At 39.1% G+C, this 18672-nt stretch overlaps 1 protein-coding gene across 1 annotated transcript in view; it reads left to right on the plus strand.

Moving 5' to 3' along the window:
• Positions 1-18672, plus strand: part of LOC110484415 (sodium-dependent noradrenaline transporter) — a 55829-nt gene that overhangs the window by 17212 nt on the left and 19945 nt on the right. The window contains exons 2-5 of the mRNA XM_021555023.4: positions 4042-4173; positions 7855-8092; positions 15670-15808; positions 16533-16667. Of these exons, the coding sequence (XP_021410698.2) occupies positions 4042-4173; positions 7855-8092; positions 15670-15808; positions 16533-16667 (644 nt within the window). The remainder of the gene's footprint in view (positions 1-4041; positions 4174-7854; positions 8093-15669; positions 15809-16532; positions 16668-18672) is intronic.

The following is an 18672-nucleotide window of genomic DNA, read 5'->3' on the forward strand; positions in this document are numbered from 1 at the left end:
CTGGGATTTAAAAGTAAGATGAGACCTCCTGGTAGGACTGAGAAGAATATTTAGAGCTTTTGCTTCCCACCCCTTTGGATGCTGGGAATGCTTAAAAGAGAGGAAACACTCCATGTGGATTTTGGTATACCAAAATTAAGAAGTTGTTTTGGCACTGAATACAGGAATGCAAAGTCTGTCTTGCATTTTGTCCTTCATTAATTAAATGCAATAGTTTTTCAAAGAAAAAATCTGTGTAAGTTTCCACTTGAAGTTTCCCATAGATGGTTCTTGTAGAAGCTGAGGGTTTGACTTAACCTAGTTTTGCATAAAACATAGTCTGTCTTAATCCCATATTTGCACTGGTGCCTTAAAGGGGCACGTATGGATCTTGTGAAATCTGTCAGGAGAGAGATGTAGCAGCTCACAACAGTCTAAGGCCAGCCTGTGGCTTTCTAGCTGCATGTGACGCAGTAGAGAGTCAAGTATGGCTCTTGCACCAGGGCTGTATTACAGATGTCAGTGACTTCAGCTTTTTAGGTGTGAGGCAAATGAGGAGCCATTAGGGATTGCTGGAAGCAGTGCTGCCTTGTGGGCTGCAGCTGTGTGCTCACCCGAGGGGAGTGCAATGCCCTCGAGTGCGATCACGCCTTCCTGCCAAGACCATGGATCGCGCTCCCTCAGCTCGCTGAGGTAGGCAGGTCTTGGCAAGCTCGTCTGGAGTGTCAGCCAAGCCCTGCTTCCTAAGAGCTCGGCTGTCTGGCCTCTCCAAATGTGACACTGGATTCATGCAATTAAAGCACTGCAGTTTCTGTGGCCAGCGGCAGGGCAGGAGTGACCCATGGTGCCTCCCTTCCCAGCGCACTCTGACCGCCGAGGCAGGGCAGGCACCACCAGCAAGGGCTCCTGCAGAGGAGCCTGGGCTGCTGCTTCAGTTCACACCGGTGGATCTAAGGCAGCAGGACCACCAGGACTGTCTTGCCTCTGGCCCACAGGAATTTCACACAAACAAGGATTTAAAAATTCTTCCAAACACCTCTTGTTCATAGGGCCCTAAGATGGAGCCCCTGTGCAAGCCCAGAGTGACGCTGGTCAGCTCTCACACACAGGCTGTTTACAAGAATTTGCAGACCATTCTATTCTATATCTATTTTATGTGGAAATTTGAATGATATTTTGACCATAATTTCTTTTATTCAAAGGGGCCTTGATCCCAGAAAGGGTTGAGCAAACACCATGAAAATTGATTCTGAATATTGGCAAGGAAAATAAAAGCAAATATAAAGACACTTAGAAAAGTACCTGACTTTTTTATATTTTTTTTTACCTAATCAGAAGCTGCTAAACAAGAAGTTTCCAGAAGACTCCAAAACATTAAGTCAAACTAATATGACTAAGCACCCTTACTTTGGTATTTATCTCAATTTCAAAATACTTCAATCACTTAGCACCTGAAAAGTAACCCAGCTACGAAACCCTGCCATACTGTGTAACTGCTCTTTGATGAAAATTACACCACACCTTATTAATCCCTTGCGGGGGCAGGGCGGGGGAAGAAAAAAAAGAAAGAAACCTCCTATAACTAAAGCCTGGAATGACTCGCAGCCAAACAGATGACACTTAAGCAAGTATGCTAAGTACAGTACACTTCACAGTTCATCTTGGTATTAGTAATACTTTTAAAAACTGAGTATTTTAAACTAGCATTTAGTACGTATGTCCACTACACAGCTCCAGGATTAATCTTCTCAAATACAAATTTCCCTGAATGGGCATCATGTTTTCCACGGTCTCATAACATTAATCAAACATCACTCCCTGCAAACTCCATACCTCCCAAATACAAGCCAGGTTTATGAGTCAGCTCCACATACGATCAAAGACAAATATGGCACTTCAAAAGCTCACTTGTGGAAATTTGACAGAAAAACCACCTAAAATAATTTTTCCAGATATTAGATATACTGAAAGCAATATGTTGTATCACAGACTGATTTTGCTGAGTATGCTTCAAAATTGAGCAGAGCTCAGAACTGCAGGCTATTAAGTATCTGTTGAATACAGATTTTTTTTTTTGCACAATATTCAAACATTCAACAGTTCAACACAGCAATCATAGGAAACAGATTATAAACAACACCAAAATATTACTAAAACCACTGATAGTGTAGTAGCTTATATAAATGCAAGTTGCATTTACATTACATTCCATCATGAAGAAGATTCTTGCCCTCAAAGTGATACAACCAATGTATTTCAATTTTAATATGCATTCTTAAGGGTTTAAGCTATTTTTTCTTTCTGTTGATATACCTTGCCTCTCTTTTGTTGCAAGGTTTCAACTTTCAAATGACTAAACTTATGACTGAATACTGAATACATTGTCCTTACTATTATGTTACAGCACGTTACTTTTAGAAGTAGATTGGTGGTATGACTAAGAGAGCGGAGTTTGTTTTTCCATTCTATTCTCCAGTATATAGTCAAAATTCCCTTTCTGAGCAGGCATGCAAGGCAGCTTACACCAGTAATATTTGTGAAAAGCAAGCTCTAAAGTTAAAGAAACAACCATTCAGACTTTTAAAAGCATAACAATAGTTTCAAACATACTTTTCAAACATGTAATTCATTCTGCTTAGTGGCATGTTTTGAAAAGCTACAGGCATGCTTCCAGATTTTTACCTCCTGTAAGTGCATGAATTTAGAAGCAATGCAAACTTCCTTTTACAAAGGAAGTTTTGAAATTACTAAACCAATACAACAGATTTTAAAGGTTTGTAGAAGTTTGTACTACTTGCTATTAGGAGAAATAGTCAAGTTACTGATGTTTTTGCCTTTTGCTGAAAAATTGAACCATGATATTCACAATCTAGTTTCCTCTTCATAGGTAATTCCTAAGGACATTAGTCATATATTCAGTGTACATAGTTACTCTATCATCTCTCTAGTTATTAAAGCAATCCAATAATGTTTTTCAGAGAGGCAAGTTTAATATTAATTGAACTCTTCTTGACCAAGCAAGCTGTGCAATATAGTAAAAGCTACCCTTTGCATGTACCACAAAGCAGAGATTTGCCAGAGCCCACAGTTATTAAACATGACACCAGCAATAACTGCTTTATAGTTTCACATGTAGCCATGCACTGGGGTAATCTCTCTGTGATCTGGATCATATGAGATAGCTAAGAAATTTTCAGGTAGTTTCTATATTAGGTGATCCTTTCATATTTCAGCTCGCAATACTTTTTATGCTACAGTAGCTCACACACCAGGATTTTTCCAATCTGACAGTTTCTCAGTGACAGTACAAACTCACAGGAGAATGCTCAGCCTTGTGAAGTGCTCCAGGAAGGTGCCAGCAGCCCCAGCACTGTCCTGCTGCAGTATCAAGATGCTGTACTGGGGCTAGCAGGAACCTCCACATCCTCCACAGTAACGGCCATGAGCATCACTAGGTTGGAAAGGGGTGTGTTGTCTAACCCATTTCATAAGAAGAAGGAAATTTATTATCGCAAAATCCAAAATATGCCATGGAAGTCCAAATTCTATATAATTAGCCAGTAGTAATTAATTTTCAAGCCAGAGGTTGCAGCAGACACTTCGCACATTGGTTTAAGCTGCACTTACAGGATTTCACATTTTTCTTTTCTGTCGCTGGTTCCATGCTGCCTTCTGAAAATACTGCAGTTAAATTTAAAAAAAAAAAAAAATTGAAAAATTGCATGGTCCCTTTTTCTTTCAGCTAAGCAAGTTTGTTCAGCTTTTTTTTCTTATTCAGTTAGGGATTAATTTTCAAGGACACATTTTTTTCTCTTTAGAGCCAAAAAGCAGAGGGGAAACATTAAGGGGAAATAGGAGGTACAGCCTATAGCTCCTTTCAGGGATTCCGTCTCTGAGACAGAAAGCAGAAAAGGGATAAGAATACATGGATTCTTCCTTCCTGATATTTCCTTTCTATTTCCCATAAGCAGTGGTTTTGTCTTTAGCTGGTAAAGGTAAGCAACAGAGTAAGAAAAATTTGACCAATACCAAGACTACAATGTCTCTTTACTGTCTTTTCAGGTGCTTTTCTTATTCCCTACATCCTCTTCTTAATCATTGCTGGAATGCCCCTGTTCTATATGGAATTAGCACTGGGACAATATAACCGAGAAGGGGCTGCCACTGTTTGGAAAATCTGTCCAGTTTTCAAAGGTAAGTGTTCCTCTGCTCCCCTGAACAGCACCTGAGGGTGCCACACAAGTGTGATCACAAACAATGTAAAGATCTCTCATCTTTCACAGACAAGGTGGTATTTGGTGACCTTTCCCCAACCCTTGAAGTCAGAAGTTTTTGTGTTATCAAAGGTGAAACACAACATGGGAAAAGTCACAGAAATCATTTCAGGGTGATTGCTGGCTGAGTGAAACAGAGAGCAATGAGCAGGAGCAGCTCAGCCCTGCCCTCCCTTTTCCCTGTGTACTGGGGTTTGGGAGGAACTGGGAATCTCAGGGTGGAGTGGGGTGGTTTGCCAATCCAAACGTTGGAAATACCAAATCCCATCCAGGTAAATTCAGCCCTGTCTTCCCCATTGACTAAGGTAACCACTACTCCATTCAGGGCGTGGAGCTTTCTCTGCAGAAGCCAACATACCACAGTGCCTACAACAGTAAAATGGAGTTGTGAAGACTGTAGGTTTGGCCACTAGACTTATAACAGCACAGGAGTTTTCTGTGGTTTCTCTGTACCTCCGTTTTCCTGCCTGTGAAGTGGGAGCAATGATTCTGATAGTCTTTGTAAAATGTCTTTCAGATACAGCAATGAAAAACACTTATTAAAATCTGAACATTATTACTATTGAGTGTTTACCACTAGGATTAACTCTCCAGCATCACTGAATAAAAGCTGTGGAGTGTTGTTTGTGCACAGCATCATTTTGCAAGGAAAAATATGTTGGGTGTTTGGCTTTGATCAGGAAACAATGTGTAAAAGAAGCCATATGTGTTCTGTACATGAAACAAGTATTTGTTAATGAACCTAAAGAAATTTTTAAGCATTCCTTGCCAGTAAAAAATGTAAGTTCCTTTGTATATATACTAGGCTGCATCTAAAATCTCATGCAAAAGTCTTTTCAACAGAGACATACCTGAAATTAAACCAGGCAAGTTCAGCTGACCTTAGAACCTTAAAATTCAGATCATGTTCATCCTGGGACTGACAAAAGCTGAGGAGCTTAACAATAGCAATCCAGACTTGATGGATCTGCTGCTTGGATATAGGTTACACTAAGTAAATGTTAGTCTTCTTTCTCAAAATACAGCTTTCCTCTTCAAGCAGTCTAGTGCCACATAGTAAGAAAAGTGGAGGGGTTTTTTTTCTACCAGTTAAACCCGAAACTCACAGCAAAATTAGTGGTATAACAGAAAATAAGTAAGCGAGCTAATAAAACAATGTGCCTCAAAATTTTAAAATTAATTCATATAGATTTACCTAGCCTTTCTATAATCCTGTCATGGGAGACAAAATTCATCCCAGCACCCAGGAACCTGAATACCCTTGCTCAATAAAAATTCCTGTTGGTATTATTTATATACCTTTGGATGACAATGAGGATTTTGAAAACCTAAATGCAAAAAATTAGACCTTCAGGATCTCAAAGCATTTGAGCCAAATACCACTGTGCTCAGAGGTATTCTGTGTTGACTTCAGGATTGAAAAGATTATGAGAAAGGAAAATAGAACTTATTTCATGTACATTCTTGTTGACATTCCAGCTGTGTTTTTAAGCTGACATTTTCAAGGTGGACTAAACATACATTACTGATGATTTTAAAGTTTCTTATTACAAGAATATAGAAGAGTTATTTGATTCTCAAAAAGTAATAAGTATTGAGACATTTACACTTTGGTATAAACTCAGTACATTTAAAGTTTTGACTAAAACCTCTGATAACATGCAAACACATTTTACTGCTAGTGCTTTAGAGCTGTTTCTGGGACAACTCAGATCTCTCACTCAAAGGAAAAGTACACAGTCTACACAAATTCATAACAGCTTCTCTAAATGAACAGCACTATAGTTCTAATTTTAGCTATGAATATTATTGCTATGAACTCTAAGCACTCTACTTTTAATGAGATGCTATCATAACACATGCAATTACAAATATACCCTGTAACCTTTGTAACATAGTCTGTTTTCATCTCTGCATTTTTTTCCAGAGTCTATTTTAGACTGTGGGTGGTGCAGCATTACTTTTAATAAAACCTAGAAACATAAGAGCAAATTCATTCCTGAACATTCTTAAGATCACAGAGAAGAGCTATTTAAAACACATTTGATCCAGTATTTTTTAATCTTGACATTAAACATCTTGCATCCTCCTGGACCGGAGGAATTTCAGGAACACTTTTTTAAACAACAATCATTTAATTTTAGTCTTTTGTATATTATCCATACTTAGTGTTTTAGCATTCATCTTAACACTTAAGAATTATTCTTTTTGGGGTTTCCTCCCTCCTCTCCATTCTATTGATCATGGTGTATCACTAGAGTTTGAGTCTTCAAGTACAAGATTCATTTAAGCACCAAGGATTTGAAAATACTGTTTCATCTTTACTTTCACAATTTTTCCCCATTATTAGGGATGAGAAAACTGGTTTACAGACTAAAAGCCTCCTGCAGAGCAAAGAGTAACGTTTGTACTGTTTTGTACTGCAGCAGTCTTTGAGCTGACAGCTCTTTCAGGGTCAGAATCTGTTCTTTATGCAAATTTTAAACCTGGATTAATACTCACAGTGGGTGCTACTTCCTTCCTTTATAAAGAAATAATAAAGCTAATAATCTCCAACTGCTAGGCCTCTGATGCAAAACATTAAACTGAAGCAAACTAGAAGTAAAGGTTTGCACTTAGTTGCTGTTACAGTACCCACTGTGACAGTGATGACATTCATAAAATAACTCTACTCCCTACCTTTTATATACAGTACATACAACTTTGAGGAAAGATTCAGAGAACAGAGCTGCACACAGAGTAAGAATGATTGAAGTCAAGGTAAAGCAAGATTCCTGAGCAGCTTCCTCTCAAACTGTTGGAAAATGTCCATTTTCATGAGGAGAATGTGCACTTTCTTGGGTGCTTTTGCTAAAGAGACCCTCCAGCCACACTTTATGATATGCAAAAATACAAAGCCAAAAGAGAACGCTTACACTCTGAATTCTGTAATCCTGGAGAGACAGAAAAAGGGGATGAATGTCACACACAGTTTAGCCCCAACCCAAGAGTCACCAAGTTTTACTGGCATTCCCAAAACCACCTGGAGACATAGGTGGAACAGCACAGACTCTTTCATGCATGATTTGGAGCCAGTTCCATGCTGATGGAAGCCAATCTAGAGAGCAGTAATGGGAAAGAAACAAGAGAGGGATCAGTGTCTGTTCCAAACTAATTCAGGGTGGGAACATGTGGCATAGGGAAACTTCATTTAAGTGTCAAGCTTTACTTTTCCAAGAGAAGTTGCCAAGGTCCCTGACGTCATGAAGATGAAGTGAGTTTCGCTCCTAACATGGGCTTGCAATCTTCTGCATTGGAAGCAAATCAGCAATTGAGTTGTACAAGGACAAATTTTGACATTGCACTGCTTAATTTCTTTTTCTGACAGACAACTGGATTTGATAAAAGCCAGTCATTTTCCAGAAGCATTTCTGTAATTTTTTGTTTAGAGGTCAGGTACATTGTATCCGCATATGTGTATGCAAATGTCAAAAATTCCTTTTTATTGATGTGAAGACCTAAAATGCATTTACAATCATGTATCATTGAGTTTAACTCCAGTGTTTGTGTATGCTGTTGCATGTCAAGTGCAATGTGTAATCTAGTTTTCCTTTGTCTTTAGGTGTAGGCTATGCAGTGATACTCATAGCTCTTTACGTGGGTTTCTACTACAACGTTATCATAGCTTGGTCTCTGTATTATCTATTTTCATCATTCACATTTGAGCTCCCTTGGACAAACTGCCACAACAGCTGGAACAGCCCAAACTGTACAGATCCAAAACTCTTCAATGCATCAGTGCTTGGCAATGGTACTAAATACTCCAAGTACAAGCTCACTCCTGCAGCTGAATTTTATGAGTAAGTGTTGACCTAACTTCACTATTTATTCAAAATTCTGTGTTTAAGGGAGTTTCCTCTTGAAGGTAAAATAGTTTCTATCCAGCCTCTAGAACAAGCATCAGAAGACTAAGGTTAAAGTGGAGCTGTAATGTTGGTCTGTATGCCTGGGTGACTGACTTTTGCCTCTGTGATATTTGGTTTCTCCTGTGCTAATGCAGTGCTTGCTACTGAGCAAAATGGAATTGGACAAGACACAAATGTTCTCTATGTGCCACTTTTGCTTGCACCAGCTTTGCTAGGGCAAGGAAACACAGCTATATTCTGACAGAGGTGACTGCATGTCAAACTGAGATGAGTTTAAGACTTTAAAATAATCATTTGTTCGCAAATTTAGACTGCTGCTCCACTCAAAATTTCAGAGCAACAGCAGACCTCTGTTTGTTCCACTGCTTCAATAGTTCAATGAAGTGAGATAAAACACTGATCAGGAGGAAAGAACCAGGTTACAGAAAGACAGGGTTTTACTAATGCCTAAGCAAAAGAGTGTTCTGCAACACGGGCTGAGACAGACAAAGGCAGGCTTAAATCAAACAGCTGGAATCAAACCCCAAATGGTATATAAATTAACAACTGAACTATAAAACAAAGATACCTATGTCTGTATAAATATTTTCATTATGGACTTATAGGGGAAATGGGATTTGATCAGGAGAAATGGGATGAGCATCAAACTATTGAATCAGCTGTTTAATTAATCTGAATAATGAATCAATTAATATTTCTGTGTTTGGAGTAGAAAGATACCAGGGCACACACCTGCTAAGCAGTTAGTCCAACCTTGTAGAAACAAAGGGAAAACACTGTTACCATAAATAACCAGTAGGGATTTTGGGGTCTCTGTTTATAGCTCTTTAACATTTGTGGCTGCTGTTTCTCCTCTGAAGACAGCACAGTGAAAGATCAGTAGTGATACACAAACTGCTGGCAGGGGTTTGGGTAAACGAAACTCAGTGCTTTGAAAACAAGATGGGGGCTTGAGTTCAAAGGAGCTTACTGAAATGGCAAATAATGACAGCTGTGAAATCTACTGCCCTTACAATAGAAGACTTAAATCTTAGCAAAGTAAAATGCAATCTCTGCCTTCTTGCTTTGCCTTTTTATGATTTAAAATGGTTCTCAACAACTTTTGCTATCACATCATGCTTGGGTAATGATTTTGACTTTGTAGTGGGTGAAGCTGAAGTAGAATCAATTAATGATGTTTTGATTTAGTTCCACTGATCTGGGGAACAACTGAATTAATGATTGTACACTGAAACTTGAAATATTATGGTCCTTTCCTCATCCTGAATGAGATTCAAGGTGCAGTGTTCAGAAGGTAAGAACAGAAAGGGAATTTGACATTTCATCATGCTTTAATCCCTGAATTTTGCAGCTGTAATTAGGTCACTAGGCCCTGTACTTATTCATGACTAGAGTACATTGCAAAAATGAGAAGGATAACTACTTAACTAAAACACTCTACAACATCTGTTTTCCCAGCTGTAAAAACATGCAATCACAAGGGGCATTATATTCACTTATCCAGTATTTGGATGAGCTCATCGCGTCCAGCTGTACAGCTCAGGTGTCAACCCAAACTTGTACAAAGTCTCAGTGTATTAAGATCCAACCTATAAATGAAATCAGAAAACAGTTTCTTTCTTATATCAAATAACCCAATTCATGCTTATGCTCTTCTTACAACAAGGAGAGTTGAATCTTTTGATTATAAAGTTTCATATTTTGTGCCAGAGTCACAAAAAGAAATTGGAAGTGATACAGCTTAAACTTGGTTCTCTAGGTTGTGTAGTTACATCAGAACACTCACACACAAAGTTTTGGCCTCTGGTAGGCAGGTTGAGGGAGAAGCAGGGAGACCAGAAACACCAAACATTTATTTTGCAGTTGCTGAGTGGCTGAAAAGAGGTACTTCCAAGACAGGACTCAAGCAGAGAGCTAGTATGATTATTCTGAAAAGACACAGACACTTCTTTTTGGGATATAATTTCTTCACACTAAGCTGGCCTGACCAAGAATTTAGGGTTGATTATTTCCTAAAGCTCTGTAGCTGCCAGAGCTGACTGCCTCTATCTCCACCAGCACAGGAATAAACTGTAGGAGGAAGTGGGAGTGCTGTGATGTGACAGTTCATCAAATACTACAAGAAAGGTACCTCAAATTCAGCAGAAATATGCTGGTTGTCAGTACTTATATTGAGTGAGAAAAGGGAAAACTTGTAATCTAGGCCAAATCTATCAGCTGTCCAGTATCTGGGAGGAAAAGCAGAAATAAACCTCTAAGCCTCAGACTAGGAAGAAATCATTTCAAGTTGCAAATTCCATGCCAAGGCAATGGCAGGGGAACCTTGAAGAACATATTTGGGTTTGTTTTCAAGCTTCAAGAGCTGGGCAGTACTTAAGGTTGAAGTGCTTCTACACTGAGGAGTGTAGAAGAGTTTTTTAATAAGTTTCATTTTACTAAGTCTGGTTTCAGTTGTAGAGGGCTAATTCAGGCCGAGGTGCCACTGATGTCATGGGACAGCTTCTTACTACAGGAAGGAATGGGACCTCTGCAATACTTCATTAGAGATGCTTCAAATCAACTATAAAGTATTTGTATACTGTAAACTTGGCAAAGCACGCTAAAATCTAATATCAGCTGGTGCCTTTCTGCTAAGTAATAGCCAGACATAAAAGAAATCCAGTTAGGAATAAAATGTCAACTCCACATTTCTTTAGGGACACACATTACTTTAATTCCTTCCCTCTTCAGTGGTTTGGAATTAAACACAGAAAATGAAAAGAGCCTTCTATCCTTTCCACACATGTTAAAATAATTCAATATGAGCCTTTCTCTTTTTTAGAAGAACAGAAGTACATCACAAATAAAGTTTCCCATCTACTTCATATTGCTCCTATTTAAATACTTTATCAGAACACAGGCATATTTTATATTTGTTCTCTCCACTCTTGTGTCTGGGAAAAGTCTGTTACCATATTGCTTTCATTTATGCTGATGATTAAGAAATACCAGTTAGGAGGAACAAAAGCACTAATCTTCTCACAAGGTACTGTGCCTGCAAAAAATCACAATCGGCTGTAGAAACAAGTCTTGGCAATTTAAAAAAAAAAAAACAGTGAAAATATCAACAAACATTGGGCTACAGCTATTTCCCTCTGACAGTACTTTTTCTCAGGGCTGTAAATCCATTCTTCCTGCACGAGAAATTTCACAGGGAAATTTCCATGCCAGATTCAGTAAAGGAAACTCACAGAATTCACAAGTCTGCCAAGCTGTGAACAATTACAAAAACCTACCTAAGATCAAGGAATAAACCCAAGATTCACTCACAGCAGTCTACATTTGTCATATTTATGAACATCATGTTTATAAAATTTATGAATGCGTGAACCAAGAACATCCTGTAAAAAAAACCCTCACCCTATACAACAAAGGTTACTTTTCTAGCATAGATTTATGCTTTTGGGTACAAGTCTTAACTGGAAATGCCACCCCAGGCAAAGGCTCCACATGGTTCAGTCTGACAGCAAATGGAGTGACCAATGCTGTGGACCCCAAAGATGCAGGAACCCATCCTCATTAAACAATTGGGAAGCAACTTCTCCCGAAAGAGAATACACCACTTCAAAAGTCAGCACAAGCTATTCTGCCTATAATTCTGCCCACATTTATAATGTAGATGCTTACAAATTCTGCCTATAAATGCTTATAAAAACTTAATCAGTCTGCAAGAACTAATGAGAGTGGATAGCCCTATATTCTGCTAATCACACCTGGTCTTTCCATTCAGCTCTTCTGAAACAGTAAATTTTAGAGTCATGAATGTGCTGAAGTGGGGTACAGTAGCAAGGGAGGACAGAATTGCTAAGTTAGTGGGAGAATAAAGTTTTCAGTGCATTGAGATAAACATTCTCTCTGTTGTTGTGATTTTAAAAGAAATTTCACCTCCAATGGGGCAACCCTGGATGTACAGACAGACAGGGAATGAGATCCTGGAAAGCAGCACCATGAAAAGGGACCTGGGGGTGTGGTCCATGTCCAGCTGGCCATGAGTCAGCAGGGCCCTGGCAGCCAGGAGGGACATCAGGGGCCAGCTGGGCACAGAGGGCGATTGTCCTGCTCTGCTCTGGGGTGGCCTCACCTCCAGTGCTGGGGGCAGTTTTGGGCACCACAATATAAAAAAGACATTAAGATGTTACAGAGCATCTAAAGGAAGGCTATGAAGATGGTGAAGGGCTTTGAGGGGAAGCTGTGTAAGGAACAGCTGAGGTCACTTGGTCTGTTCAGAGCAGGGGAGACTGAGGGGAGATCTCAGTGCAGTTACATTGAGGGCAAGAGGAGGGACAGGCACTGATCTCTCTTTGTGGTGACAGTGACAGGACCCAAGGGAATGGCCTGAAGTTGTGTCAGGGGAGGCTTATATCAGGTATCAGGAAAAGGTTCTTCATCCAGAGGGTGATTGGCCACTGGAACAGGCTCCTCAAGGACCGGGTCACAGCTCCAAGCCTGACAGCATCCAGGAAGTGTTTGGATAATGCTCTCAGCATGGGAGATGTGGACATTTCTTAGAGATGTCCTATGCAGATGTAACAGTTGTACCTAATGATCCTTGAGGGTTCCTTCCAATTTAGTATATTCTGGGATTACGTACAAATAATAATTTATGATAAGCCAGCCAGGGTGCCACTGGGATATCATTGGATTCCCAAAATCTATCTTGCAGTCCATTACACGGCTCCATTGTCCAACACAAGAGGGAGCTGAAATATCTAGAGAAAAACCCAAGTGCTGCTACATCCCCTGGCATCCCCCTGGATTGTGCCCAGCACTCCAGGGTGGTGGTGAGGCACACAGGGCTCAAGCACTGCACCTCAGATGGCTCAGCTGCTCTCCGTGCTCTGGGCTGTAGGACAGCACTGTCCCAGAGCCAGGATATCCTTCAGCACTGCAGCTGTGCCCACTCAGAGCTCTTTACAAAGCATCCAGGCAGCTCAGAGAGCAGCCCCAGGTGGGGCAGAGCTGGGCCTGAGCCAGGCTACCCCTGTGGCACTCCATGGGAGCCACGCTGCTCTGTGCACTGCAGCCCCAGCCCAAGTTCCAGCGAGGAGACCCTGGTGAGGAGCCCGCGTGGAGGCAGCTCAGCTCCACAGGTGGTGCACCACAGGCTCTGCCTCCCACTGCTCTGTAGACACAAACTGCCACAAAACCACAGGTGAATGTAAGATGAATATCAGTAGTGCTGTTTGTGAAATAAAAATACCTGGAGCCTGGCAAACTGCAGAAAAGGCTCTATCCACATCGTGTATCTAGCCTAACCTTCCACAGGTAAAGGAAAACCACGTCATGCTCTGAAGGAAACTGGCAGCAATGATGACTGAACTGTGGTTGCCCAAATATATAACACAGAAGATGCATGTAGAATAGCCTTCTAATTGAGCACAATTATCATGCTCCAAATTGCCTTCTAAATTGAGTATGCAATTTAATTTCTATAGATTGCACATTGTATACACTTACAGTTCTTTTAGCATCCTCAATCTACAACTTCCATTAAGTTTTAAATCATAAAAACATAGTCTAATTACTAGGATAGGGAATATAGCTTGGGACACCAGGACTATGCCTATTTATACCTTGTCCATTTTGCTGATTCTTAGTTTATGCAAACCATTTGGGTTTGATCTCATAAATATGACTACTAACTTTTAGAAGTACTTAGATGTTCCTAGAAGTACTTAATATGTTAACTAGTAAATACATTTGTTAGTTAACATACTAATTTACTGACAAGTGATGACATTTTTGAATTCTAAATCAATCTGATGCAACACACGTAAAATTTAGATAAATGACACTCTTCTATTGAGCACATCAAATTTAGGCAAGTAACTTTTACCACTAATAAAAAGTGAAAGAATGAGCTTATAGAGCTGTGTCATAAACATATTTGGACCAAAAATAAAAATTATGATTGATTTTGTATTGAAAAAATGAGACTTACTCCAAGACCTTAAACTTGATTTATTTATGCAAAATTTTCTAAATTTCTAAAGGACAATGACATAAATCTGTCCAGGGATGAATAATACATAAAGCTCCCTAGAAAGTACCAGTCTGACAAAACCATCCCAGAGAATTCCGCACCTAAAACTCTTAAATCCTGTTTTCTGGCTATAGCTTAAATATGTTGGAGTGAAAATGATAGAATAATTTTCAGATCACAACCCTTGGTATTTCTTTATTTCCTGGTTTGATTCCCTGTTTATGTACAGATATTCACCACTTCCATAACAAATATGTTCTGAATTGCACAGAGACAAAGCACACATTTATAATGATCCTTATTTTACAGCTGGGAAAGACAAGACACAGAAGAATTTATTGGTTCCAACATTTCCTGTTATTTAAACGATAACTGGATCCTTCATTTACTGAGTCCTACTGAGCAGCTGCCCCACTACCTCCTCAATAATTTGTTTTTTGTAGGATTTATGTGTGAGTACCAATCAGCTGAGCTGCCTGTGGGCTGTTCAGGGTCTGATGCCAAATTAAAGGAGACCCAAGTGCTGCACAAAGACAAAACAGAGTCAGTGGTACCAACAAACAAATCACTGTTTGCAGATTTCTTTGGAGGTATTTCCCTTTAGCTGAATGCAATGTGGAAGTAAGGCAGGAACTGGTGCCAGAGTCCTTGGGTGACTAGGAAAATCTTCCCAGAAGAGAGCATGGGGAAGGAGAGAATGAGAAGAAATTTCCCTTGGGAGGAACCAGAATGTCTGAATGCAGCTCCAAATGGAGAGCCCTCCACATTCCTGCCCCTCCCACAGGAATGGACAGACTCCTGGAACCTGGATGTACCATCTCAAAGTCATTGCAAATGTAATTTATATCCCTTACATGGGATGCAATCTTAGGGTAAACCAAGCTCCTTTGCACAAATCCCTGATTTCTAGTACATGTAGTTTGATTCTTGGTGCTGTTTTAATTAAATATTCCTAGAGCTCAGAATAGAATATCAGAAAGTTTAAACAATTTATTTGTTTCTCTTGCATTTTGTCCAGCCTAATAAAATAGATCCCTATTCTACTGTCAACTTCATCTGTTGTTCTCAGCCTTTCCCCCCATAACAGTCTCTTCTCATTTTTGCATGTATTTCTCATCTACTTTAATTCTTTTCTCAATAAAAATCTACAAGCAAAAGACTAATTCTAGTTGTCTTACTACCAATGGTTTTTCCTTTCTTTTTGACTCATTTGAATTCTGAGAGTTTATTTTGTTAGCAGAATTGGACAAACATCTCTCTATTTATGAAGCAAGGATTGCTTTCAGAAACTTTTACTTAAGACATGCTTTGGACATAATTTGAAGGCGTTAACAGAAAACAGAGCTTCTCAAAGCACCTCCACTGACTGCCAGTGATGCCAGTGGGGTTTCTACTGCTGCCATTCCCATTCCTGCTGCCCACAACACGAGAGGTGCAAAAGCCTTTTCCCCCAGTGACTTCACTTTGTTTCTGTGTATCTGGTGTGTAGGCGAGGAGTTCTGCACCTGCACGAGAGCCGTGGGATCCATGACCTTGGCTTGCCTCGCTGGCAACTTGCCCTCTGCCTCTTGGTGGTGGTAATCATTCTTTTCTTTAGTCTGTGGAAAGGCGTGAAGACTTCAGGAAAGGTAGAGCTCATATTGTCCTTCTGTCTTGACTACGTTCTTTTTCTACTTTAAGAAGTCTCCTAATTTTAGAAAGCAAGAAAATAAATCACTGATTTGAAGCATCCTCAGGAACCAAACGATCACATTTCTTGTGTGATATTCCGACTGAAAATTTTATTAATGTATTATTTTCAATTCAACATTGGTGGTTTCACCCAGAAAGTATTTTTAAATAAGCAAAATTGTCTTAAATGTGCATCATCTTCTTAGCCAAATGTACTAATATTTCAATGATATAAGAGGTTTTGGTTTTATTATATAAAATGCCATGTCAAGAGAAATATCTGATGAAAGTCATGGGGAATCACTCTTTGACATCCCTCACAAAATACCTCAACAGAAATTCTAGAGTTGGATACCTCTGAGAGGTTTTTGTACATTTTTATGAAATGATCACTTAACATCAGGCAATGACTGCACTTTTTAGTAAACAACAGAGAGATGAGGAGCAATCAGCAGTCTAACATACACTGACACTGTCTTCTGTTTGTCAAAACTCTCTCCTACTGGCATCTGTAAACTTATATATGAAAAGATTCATGGCATACAACAGCATTTTTCCTCCTAAAAAGAGCTCCTCCATCTGACTGAATGGACTAAACCAAGAAAATTCCAGCTGTACTTATTACATATTCTTAAATCTTCTATAACAGCTGATTAACCTTGGGATCTCTGTTGTCTGCAGGTTGTTTGGATAACAGCCACTTTGCCTTATGTTGTATTATTTGTCTTATTAATACATGGAATAACCCTGCCTGGTGCATACAATGGAATAAATGCATACCTGCATATAGATTTCAGAAGATTAAAAGAAGCCACAGTAAGTGTACTCTTCTGTTCTCATTCCCTAATTATTAAACCTATTGCCTGTGTTATTGAAACTGAAGATATTACAACTAACCTGAAATTAAATAGCCATGCTCCTGCTTCTGCCTAAGCACTGGTCCCCTTTCTATGACAGTTTAACTTTCCAATGCTCTCCAAAACAGGATTATCTCACTCTAAACCCAAACAATTCAGATCACAAAACACTCTGTGAAGGCACTTACAGGTGTGGCAGACCCCTGAAAAAGTCCATTCTTTGACTGTGCACCCAGTCAACTGCAATATCCTTTATACAGGAAATTGGAATGCAAAAATTTAGTTCTCAAAAGGCTAAGAATTCCCTCAAGAAGAAAAATCTTGCTTTCTGAACAACTAGCTTAAATACTAACCTAGAAAACAAAAATACTGACCTATGCAAACCTTGCTAAACATACAAGACCAGGACTAAATCACCTAATCAAACCATGGTCCTTCATACAAATAAGATTTTCAAAAGTACAATGTTCTTATTTTACTATTGAAAGTAACATACATTTCATTCTATCACTGAATATATACAAACCAACCCAATTTGTGGAGTAACTTGGAACTACGACTTATTTGTAAAGCAAAATCTACACATACAGTCACTAATACATGAAATTGGCAGCATTTTAGATCTATAAACATCAAAGACAACAGAGATATTTACTCCCTTCTACTATCCCAAAAATGACATAAAACATTTATAAGACATTAGTGTCTCTATGGATGGGTCACAAGGCCATTCAAATGGTTATAAATCTGAAAAGAAACAATATCATTTTACTAGAGGGAAATGCATCATCTTGAAAAATTGCAGCTTTCAGAAATGTCTGCAGTCTGTCCATAGTTGCACAGTACCTTTCCTGTGAATCCTAGCTTGACTTTTCCAGAATTATTAAAAAAGTCTTCAAGTGTTATAATATAGATATATTTTTAATATTCTTAGCCAAAAAAAGACATTCCTGACTTTTTAATGCTAAATTTGAAAGCAGGAATTTCTTCAAAAATAGACCCAGACCCCATGTCTATTTTGGAATAATCCAATCAAACTTCAAATTTGGGATTTTCATCCACCTTTGTCAGAAGGCAGTAGCCACCCCAGTAATTCACATTTATGCATACACATAAATACAAAGACATCAAGATGAGCAAAGCCAGTGCTCATATTTTTCTAATATATTTTAAGTGCTATTTGGAAATAAACACCACAATTTCAAGTAGATGTCTATTGAGCTGTACTAGCTGTACCAGGCCTCTATAACCATATCTGCCTTCTGCTTCTGGAAGGACATTCTGTGTGCTGCTCTTTCTTGGCTTAATATTTCTGCAGCTGCTATTTAAATGACCCTCAAGTTATTTGTTTCTACAACTACGTTTTTCAGACAACAACAAAAAGTTACACTAGAATAATAAAAGGCCAAAGAGCACTTATTCTGAGAAGTGCCACAAACTGCTTTGTCATGCCAACCCTTCCCCAGTGGGATCCCTGCTGCTGCAGTAACCTTGTGTGTTTAATCTTTGTCCTCAGGCTCCAAAGAATAGAATCCCACTTCATTTCTATGTCAGTGTATGTCAATGCATCCCTGGATGTGATATATGATTTTTAAAATTTCTTCCAAATGAAGAATCTGACAAAGAAACATCCTAAGTCACAAACAGTGATGCCCCACAGAGGGCTCTGCCAAGGCTCTTCTAAGAGCCCTTAGAGCACCATGGCCACTGTCAGGGTGTGCCCCATTTTGTGGAGCCAAAACTGCACTGCACAGAAGTTACAACAGCATAAACACCAAAGAAGGCTGGAAAGACTGATGACTGCCTATTGTAAATGGTTCCTATTTATTTTTAATACAAATAAAACCAATATTCTATCATAAAATATATTCAATCACACATCAATCAAAAGCTGTGAAAATGAGAAACGTGAACTGCAAAACGAGCCATGCTGTCTTACATCCTGCTTGGTTAGAACAAAGAGA

The sequence above is a fragment of the Lonchura striata genome, chromosome 11 (assembly GCF_050655825.1).
Source record: "Lonchura striata isolate lonStrDom1 chromosome 11, ASM5065582v1, whole genome shotgun sequence".
Lineage (NCBI taxonomy): Eukaryota > Metazoa > Chordata > Aves > Passeriformes > Estrildidae > Lonchura > Lonchura striata.